Below are 9,158 nucleotides of genomic sequence, written 5' to 3' on the forward strand. Positions count from 1 at the left end.
TAAACTCATTCATTCATTTAATTTCTGTAGAATCATAAAATGAACATTACAGACCACTGTGAGTTTAAAATTCTATATTTAAATAAATTGTCTTGTTTGGAACATCTTTAACACACTTTTTAAAAAAAGACTGTCTCAGTATGAGTATTAGATCAGAAAATATCTGTACAAAATGCTTAAAGTAACAAAAAAAAAAAAGGTTTGTTAGCATACAAAGTCACAGTCAAATCTATAAAACTGACGGCACAGTTAAGACTCGTGTTTTTCCTCTGATGGGACACACGCTGATGATGTCACTTTTTCCTCAGTTTCTTCATGAACGTCACCTCATCTCTGTTTCTGATCCCATAACTGAAAACATAAAAACAGATAAAAATTAAAGGCCTACAATCCCTAGAAGGAGTGGTCCAAGTAGTCTCAATCCCATGCAAAACCACGAGATGTCACGCTCAGGGTGCGTGTGGAGGATGACTCTCAGCTACTACCACATCAAATTTTAGCTGACTATCTGAAAAACAGTCCAAGTTTCATTAAAGGTTAGATTTTAGACACTCACTCTTTAAGCCTCATTGTGTCGTCTTCAAGCTTCTCGCCCTGAAATATTAAATGGTAAGTTCTCCAAACATATCTCCTGAAGAAACAAAACAAGAAATGGTAATTAATATATACATTTTTAATGTTCTATTTATTTACCCGTTTTATTAAATGCTCTTACCAGCTGATATGTTTTACTCCTCCTTCTCGTTGCTGTTTTAGCTCCATAAATCTGCGAATAGCCTTCTTCAGGTCAAGGACAGTAGCATTCTGGACCACAACTATGGCTTTATTTTCCCAAACAGAAAAAATATATATTAAAAAAAAGCTAAAATTATTAGACAACTACAGTTGGTATTATTAGACTCACAAATTGAATAAATGTAAAAAAACCAAACGAAACACAAAAATCAAAAAGAAGAAAATTTAATCACTTACGCATTGTTTCACCATCTGCCTTTATAACCTTCACTGTCATTGCTTGGCCATACTCCAAAGCAATCTGAGAGTTCACTTCTTCCAGCGTCACCTGAAGAAAAACATGGTTCACTTTCAGAAAAAAAACAAAAAAAACAAGACAGAACTTTGAATCTGATGTGACTCCCTTATTAAGCATAAAATTTCAGGGGTTTATATTCAGGGTTTAAACATAATGGCATGGAGAGTCATCAGTTATGGTCTGGCAAACCTCCTGGTGTCGTGAGCATGTTATTATTTAAAAGTCAAATGTGAGGCCGTCTGCTCAACAGGTGAATCTTGGCCAAAGTTGGTTCATGTGACAGGACAACAGCAGCAAATCTACAACAGAATGGCTAAAAGAAAATAAAAATCAAGTAAAGAATCAAAAAGAGGCAGTAGCCCAGACAACTTCCAGATTATTTGATGCAATTAAAATGTTGTGAGACCTTTTGTATGAACAAATACCCCCAACTCTCATTGAATTAAAACTAGTGTGTAAAGAAGAGTGGGCCACATTTGTCCAACTTAATGTGAAAGACTGTTTTTTGTTTTGAATTGTTTGGGGTTTTTTTGTTTGTTTGTTTTATGTGCTACAATAGTCTTTTCATTTTAAGAATAAAAAAAAGATCTGGTTTAGCTTCAGCACATGAATCTAAAAAATACAAAGCATTAAAAATAATTATTTGGAATGACTAAAGTAATAAAAACAACAGTTTTTAAAATATCCTCTGTCGTGCTACTTGAGGGAGAAAACACCTGAATTGGCAGGTCGCACAGTAAAGGGTCCTGCACAAGTTGAGCAAGTCCCTCCTCGAAAATATCCAGAATCTCTGAATGTGGGAGAGCATCTTCATCTTCATCTTCCTCCTCCGCTCCTGCAGCCGCCTCCTCTGTCAGGATCTCCTTTTTCACCTCCTCATCCTGCAGAAAGTGTCCTCCTCCTCCTTCAGCTCCAGGAGGAGCGCCTGGACTCTGCTCCTCCTCCATCAACAAACACCCAACAGTCTGAATGATCTACTGGAAAAAGCTTCAAATGACGGAAACCTTTCACAATGCTACATATTTAATGCCAGGCTCGACGAAACTGAGCTTATCTCACAGTAAGAGCCCGTATGTTTCTATGTGCAGTACGAATCATGTACCGGAAGGAAACGCAGCTGTTCATATAAGGTTCCGTTCATTGAAAATGAAATAAGAAGTTGCTTCAGCTTTTTTAAAGGCATAGATAGAAGTCACTTGATGTTATTTATCACTCATAATATCAAAATATATCAATACGAGAATAATAATCTTAATATAAGCATATATATTTAACAGAAACAACTTCCTTCCCTTGTTTTCTACCGAATTGTTTTTCTCTGCGCCACTTCCGGTGTGTCCACAGGCAGCAAACAATTTTTTAGTAAAAACGCAGAACAATTTGCTGAACGATTCAGTTAGACGAATTCTCCCTTTAAGTAAGTTCTTATCAACATGTTGCTGTTTTGTCCGACTTGTGGAAACGTTTTAATTGTCGAAGAAGGACAGAGGTGCATGAGATTCGCATGTAACACCTGTCCTTACGTCCACAACGTCACAAGAAAGGTGGGTTTCTGTTCAATCTAAGGAGTTCGTCAGGAAGGTGGTTAGATTTTTAAGGGTTTACCGTCCATATTTCTGTTTTCTTGAAGGTTAACAATCGAAAGTATCCCAAATTAAAAGAGGTGGATGATGTTCTTGGTGGAGCTGCAGCGTGGGAAAACGTGGACTCAACTCCAGGTAAAAACCACGAAAACACACCATGATCTGCGGCTTTATTTACCATTAAAATGTTCTGCTTTAAAACACAATCTCAGGCTTTTTTTGACTCTTTCATAAGCTCCCTGTCCTGGTTTATTTAACTTTTTAAAGGAGGTAACAGTTTGTCGTGGTAAAATTTATGTAAATATTTTATTTCTCTTTTAATTCAGAAGGATTTTTTTACTTACTCCAACATTCATCCTAACAAATATTTATTGTAAATGGGAATTTGACTAAACGTTTCTTTGTGTAAATGTAACAATTCTTACTCTTAACACATGGTGAAGTGGTGAAGTTTGAAAGAGTTTACTCCAGTAATTTTTCCAAATATCCTGATATGTAAATCTGAAATGCAGGTCCACACTTGGTGTAAACAAAGCATTTGGTTGGACTCGGTGAAAACCAAATTAGACTAGTTGTAGTCTGTGTAGGTAAACAAACATAGTGGAATCAGACAAGCGTAGAATCTCAAAGAAGATGTTTAGGAGGAAATGTAAAGTAAGAGTGTATCTGCTGCTAAAAGCAAAATAAAAGAAAACTAGTAAGGCAACTATCAAGTGTAACTATAAAGTAAAGGAGTGGAGCCCCATAAAGACAGAGCTCAGCTTTCAAAGACACACAGCTGAGGTGAAACTTCTGCCTGATCAGTAATTTTACTGTTTCAATAGTTTTTCAACTCTAGTCTAAGACTTGGAAAGTTTATAATTCTAATCTTAATTTATCTCCAGTCCATGATGTGTTTTATAAGTTGCATAATAGACTGGATTGGGCCAGCTGAGGGTTGACCCAGGGCCAGATTATTTTCATTTCTTCTGTTTCATGTACCCTATCTATAGCTTTTACTGCTGTTACACACTTTGGACTTGACTTGACACACCTATCTGCATACTTTACTCAGCTTCACTCTGTGCGTAAATACATACCAACACGTCAGAAATGTCGTCCCACAGCTCTTCCATGCACGTCACACCTATTTTCAGTCACCTCAGCTGGTTGTGTAGGTGAACAAACACTCGTGGTAGCTAGCATCCAGTCACAAATTTGCTTACAAGTTTTTAATTTAAGGACATGTTACTCATCAATATGATAAAAAATAAGTGTGTTTCTTTATGACTTTTTAAATTTGTTTTACTATTCTTTATGGCATTGTAAAACAGTGCACTACAGCCTGATCACAGCAGGCTTCAGTTTGTGTTTTTATATAATGTATAAGCAGGTTTGGGTTGCAGGCTGACATTTCTGTTTTTATTTCTATACAGAAACCTGTCCAAAGTGTGAGCATCCTCGGGCGTATTTCATGCAGATTCAGACCAGATCAGCTGATGAACCGATGACTACTTTCTACAAATGCTGTAATGCCCAGTGTGGACATCGATGGAGAGATTAAGATTTTCTCTTGGAGTTATTTAAAATTCAGATTATTTTCAGCTCAGATTTTTATTTTCTCTCTTTTGCGTTTCATATTTATACAAATCCAGGTTTCACACAATTTGCAGATAATTTGAAAACATTTTTCCTTCACGATTTTTATTGATAAAATAGTACCTGTGTACAACAGTCAAAGAAATGGCCTTACATAGTTGTACATCATCACAGACATGTAGAGCAGTGCAGACCAGCAGTATCCACAACATTAAAATTCGAGGCAATCCTTCAGCTCAGTTTGTTTTTATTGTTTTTTTTTCCACAGACTTGTCACCCTTGGTTTAAATCTTAAAAATAAAACAATCAGATGAACATTGAGGCAGAGTGAGTCTTTACATGAGCATCGGTGAATGATGGATTGGTCACGCAGAAGTGTAACAGCATTGGGTCACTGTTTGTTAAATATTCTGTGGAATCACTTATATTTTGCAAAAAGCTTAATACCTTTATTGAAGCTTATTAAGATTTCACTTATCAGTTGAAAGACATTCCTCTTTGTCAAACATGCATCTTAGAAATGCAGGTAATTCTGAAGGACTGATGACAGGTGGAATGATGGCTTCTTTTAAAGTATCTTACTACTTTACAGACATCTGGGAGATTATAACCTGTAATTTGGAGTGGTGTATCAGCGTGATACACTCAGATGTCATGCGGTTAATCTCTTATTTGTGGCAAAAAAAAAACTGTCACCTTCACTAAACTTTAAGTGTGTGCTTAAATTCCCTCAACTAGCTAAAGAGACAAGTAAAAGCCAAACAACACATTGCTTTTACTCACCAGATTATCATCTTTTAATGAACACAAAAGGTGTATTAAAACTTAAAGTGCAAATGTTAACTTGATTATCAAATCTAAATACATCAGGGACAGGGGCATAAATGGGTAACAACTAAACAGCGCGTCACTAACTGTGACTACTGACCAGAGCCTGGAATATAAATACCTATAGCATGTAAGAAATGCAACCATTTAAATGAGTATTTTTTCACATTAAACACATAGTAATTAAAAATTAGGACAAAGTAAGTTTGCAAAATGAGACACAGACAACAAATGTTTACAACTGTTGACATACAGTAAATTTGTTTAAATAATCAATAAAATGTCTAGGATGAAAACACTAACCCTGCATTATGGAAAACACACATTTCTGACCAAATTTCAGATGATTGTTGACTAAATTTTCACAGTTTTTGTTTTTTTTCTTCATTCACATGCATAACTTCACTTGAAACGGCTGCAGGCGAACAACTGTCTCTGTGCATCTGCAGCCTGTCAGTTTCTGGTTCGTTTAGTGCCTTTTATCTTCCGCTGTTCGAAGGTTTGTACAATTCAAACTTGTTTCCTACATTAGAGAAGTATCCAGAAGAATACAGACAGAAAATATCTTGTGAGCTGATGAGAAAACTGCACATACGGTAAAAGAGCGCTACACAACACTATGCAAAAATGGAAAGGGGGGGGAAGCTGCTGTCACTACCAGCAGAGGGGACCGTGAGTTCGTGTAGGTGTACACGCACATGGCTCGGTGGCAAACAGCCCTCGGTGGTTAGCAGATACGCTTGTATGTGTAAATATAGCCCTTACAGTTAGGGCAGGTGTGTGTCACATCCTTAAGGTCATCAATCAGGCAGGGAATCAAGCAGCAGCCAAGATCACACCTGTGAATGAAGAAGAAAATATAGAGCAAATTCAAACTCAAAGCTTTTTATAAATATAACCTGACAAATGCAGAGTGGATTTTAAACAGTGAAAACACATGAACATGGGCTCTTTAAGCTTGCTGGCTTGTTCCCATACTTGCAATGTTTCCAGCTAATTAAACAGCAATTTAGCATAATATCAGAATATGTGCTTTGGATTAGAGCGTCGCTGTAATCTTAGCAGGTCTGGCCTGTTAACATCCATCTATCACTTTCAACTTAGCCCCAGTCTGAAGCACATGGAGTCAGGTTAATGGGGCTATATAATCTGCCAGATCATGTTGTCAAATAAATTAGTAACAAAACTGTTCAAACTTTCCTTATCTTAGCTTTCCATGACTGACACTGATGTAAAAATCATCTAAATCTGACTAAATGCTGTATGTCTGTAAAGCCAAAAAGGCAATACTGTTGTGCTTTGTTGAGAAGAGTTTAATCAGTAATTACTGATAAGCTTTCAATAGATTATCTAACCCCAGCATGATCTTGAAATAACTTAAAAACACAAGGCTAAATCATACCCGAGTTGAATTAACACTACAGAATTTCGGATTACACATCACTCCTAACTCGACTGACTTACCCTACAAAGAAACAGAAGAGGCAGAAGAGCGTGTTCATGAGGCCGACATCGTGAGAGATGCGGGTGACGATCGCCTGCTGGCAGTGCGGACACACCGTCTGCACCGGTGAGGTCTGAAACATTTCACCCTGCAGTACTGTCACAGTGGTGGCTGCACCTGGAGGAGCCAGGACGGTCGCTGTGTGTCCTCCCATGTGGACAAAGTGGCTGGGACCAGGACCCATATGTCCTGGCATTGGCTGAGCAAAGTGACCGGGCGGAGGTGGGTAGGGACCGCCTGAAAGGAATAAGTTTAAAGAAAAAAAATTCAGCGTACAAAAATAGAAAGTGACCCTGTGCAGAAGAGACAAAAATCATCTTTAGGAAGGCCTTGAAATGACATGCACTGGTGTGGTTTTCTCAAAATAATGTGTAATGTTTTCACAAAATAATAGCATGACGTCATGTTTTACAGATATTTCTGGACAAGGTAGAGCACCTTGTGTTGGCATGGGCATGGGCATAGGCATGGGCATGGGCATGGGACCTTCTCCAGGGACGTGTGGGGGTAGAAAGCCTGGCTGTGGGCCCTCATAGGGTGGAGGTCCATAATCTGGAGGAAATGGATGTCCGTGCAGAGGAGCAGTTCTTACTGTTTCTGAAAGATACCACAGAAAGACAACATGAACACGGATCTTCACAAGGAGGGAGTTTCCATCAAATGAGCAACTCATCTGACACAAGCATTATAAATACTGGAACTAATAAATTACACATTCAGATTCACCACAGTTTGATTAGCTATTTATTGAGGCAACCCTATGATCATGTGTGTAGCAAGAAGTGAGCGACAAAGTTAACTTTGCTGAGAGCAGTGTTGCCCCACACCTCAAATTTAGATTTTGTCCATTATAAAAATCAGATCAATCTATAATAACAAAATATACCCTGTAGGTAAACTTTATAATGCTATAGAAAACGTGATAATATACTGAGACTAAATACAAACAGTTTTGCAAAGTGTTACATGAAAGTTGAAGTAATCTTTGAAACTGGGCAAAGATCTACTCTGAGTAACCACTGAGAACTGAACTGACTCAGGACTTATTAACATTCACTACACTCCTGTGTGAGTTTGGCTTCCTTACCGGGTTGTCCATTCTTCTCCTCGATGAGAGGAGCACTGGGACCTCCGGGATACGGAGGGGGAGGATCACTGGACATGCTGGCCGCAGATTCAGGCTCGCAGACGGATCCAACACTTCGATCACAGCTCTACGGGTCACCTTACCCTCTGAGGAATAAAACATGCACACTTTCAGACCCTTGGCTCGTTTCTTTCCAAAAACCTTCCCCCCAAAGCTTAAAAATTGTCACGACTAATAACGAAAGTCAGAAAGTACAGTCGGCGGAAACGCCGAAAGTTTCACTTCAACAAAAACAAACACCGAAGAAAAAAACGTTGAGCAACTGTTTGCCAGTAATAACTTCACGTTAGCGGAGAGATGGTGGATGTATTAGCTGAGGCGGATAAATGGCGGTCAAACACAATTTATCTTTTCTGTTTCATTTAGCTGAAGAGGACTGACAGCGTTTGTTTGAGGTCGGCTGTCCGACGTTTGCTTTCAAACAGCATAAAGCTAGCTGTCATTAGCTAGCTGGCTAACGTCGCCATGATTCTGGATACAGAAACTAAAGATTAAAGATGCATTAACGCTGTGAGCGTTTAACCGTCAGTTGTTCCCAGCCGTGACTGTAACAAAACAAAACGTCGACGAAACTGAAAGTCAAATTACCTGAATTTGTGACACCAACCTGTGTTGTGACTGAAGTTGTTTTTTGACGTTAGCTGCTTCAGCGCTCCTGATGAGAGCCAGCATCCACTGAGACGGATTTACACTGACGTCATTATTCCTGACGTGCACAGGTGTTATGACGATTTTTGTTGCCCTGTCAAAAAACGGTCTCTACGGAAGCCTGCTCACTAACAGCTACTATAAAATAACAGATAAAAGGCGCATATTTGACTATCGTAATTTACTTGCCGGTAGCACAAATCTACATTATATCGGCATTAAATTTTATTAACAAATAAAAAAAGACGGCAGATAACTTGTTTTTAATATTAATAAAAAATGTACTGAACCCAAATGTTTAGCTAACACCATGTATATGTTGTAGTACTTTATATCACCTTGTTTTGTTTACATGATTATTAACACGTTTAAAACGCAAATAAAACTATTTATTATGTAAGCATTTACCGGAAATCTTAGTAGGTTAGCCACAAACTGAAAACAACTTTTGTAATATAAATATATATTTATTTTTTGGACAAGGAGGCAGCATCACCGCCCTCTAGTGGATGTACAGCAAAACTGTAAGGTCAAAATTGTCCAAAAAACACGGTGGTTTGCTGCCATCTAGTGGACAATTTGTAAAACTACATACTAAATATTTGGGTCGACTGAGCGCAAACTAGCACCCTTTAGTCTATTTTCAGTATTTTAGAACAAATGTAAAACTTAAAAATACTTATTTTTAAACCCAAAACACTAATATATATTTTAAAAAAAAATTCCCTTCTCACCCTGCGCGAGTGGTCTTTGTTTCATCCTCTGAGCTCGGGTCCTCTACCAGAGGCCTGGGAGCTTGAGGGTTCTGCGCAGTATCTTGGCTGTGCCTAGAACTGC

At 38.2% G+C, this 9,158-nt stretch overlaps 3 protein-coding genes across 4 annotated transcripts; 1 reads left to right on the forward strand and 2 right to left on the reverse strand.

Moving 5' to 3' along the window:
* Positions 1-2,126, reverse strand: snrnp25 (small nuclear ribonucleoprotein 25). Its single transcript, XM_017429311.3, has 5 exons — positions 1,750-2,126; positions 973-1,063; positions 716-821; positions 557-631; positions 1-351 (listed from the first exon to the last, which is right to left on the reverse strand). Exons 1-5 carry the CDS (start codon positions 1,978-1,980, stop codon positions 294-296), a joined length of 561 nt encoding a protein of 186 aa, XP_017284800.1. The 5' UTR covers positions 1,981-2,126; the 3' UTR covers positions 1-293.
* Positions 2,127-2,339: 213 nt separating this feature from the next.
* Positions 2,340-4,513, forward strand: polr3k (polymerase (RNA) III (DNA directed) polypeptide K). Its single transcript, XM_017429289.3, has 3 exons — positions 2,340-2,577; positions 2,664-2,751; positions 4,032-4,513. Exons 1-3 carry the CDS (start codon positions 2,467-2,469, stop codon positions 4,157-4,159), a joined length of 327 nt encoding a protein of 108 aa, XP_017284778.1. The 5' UTR covers positions 2,340-2,466; the 3' UTR covers positions 4,160-4,513.
* Positions 4,425-8,399, reverse strand: cdip1 (cell death-inducing p53 target 1). Of its 2 annotated transcripts, none has more exons than XM_017429288.3 (5): positions 8,281-8,399; positions 7,614-7,759; positions 6,965-7,123; positions 6,487-6,763; positions 4,425-5,861 (listed from the first exon to the last, which is right to left on the reverse strand). In XM_017429288.3, exons 2-5 carry the CDS (start codon positions 7,687-7,689, stop codon positions 5,750-5,752), a joined length of 624 nt encoding a protein of 207 aa, XP_017284777.1. In that variant the 5' UTR covers positions 7,690-7,759; positions 8,281-8,399; the 3' UTR covers positions 4,425-5,749. The 2 variants fall into 2 exon arrangements, with proteins under 2 accessions (XP_017284777.1, XP_017284776.1); XM_017429287.3 differs by having other exon boundaries at positions 8,262-8,381.
* Positions 8,400-9,158: the final 759 nt, after the last annotated feature.

This window comes from Kryptolebias marmoratus, linkage group LG12 (genome assembly GCF_001649575.2).
Source record: "Kryptolebias marmoratus isolate JLee-2015 linkage group LG12, ASM164957v2, whole genome shotgun sequence".
Classification (NCBI taxonomy): Eukaryota; Metazoa; Chordata; class Actinopteri; order Cyprinodontiformes; family Rivulidae; genus Kryptolebias; species Kryptolebias marmoratus.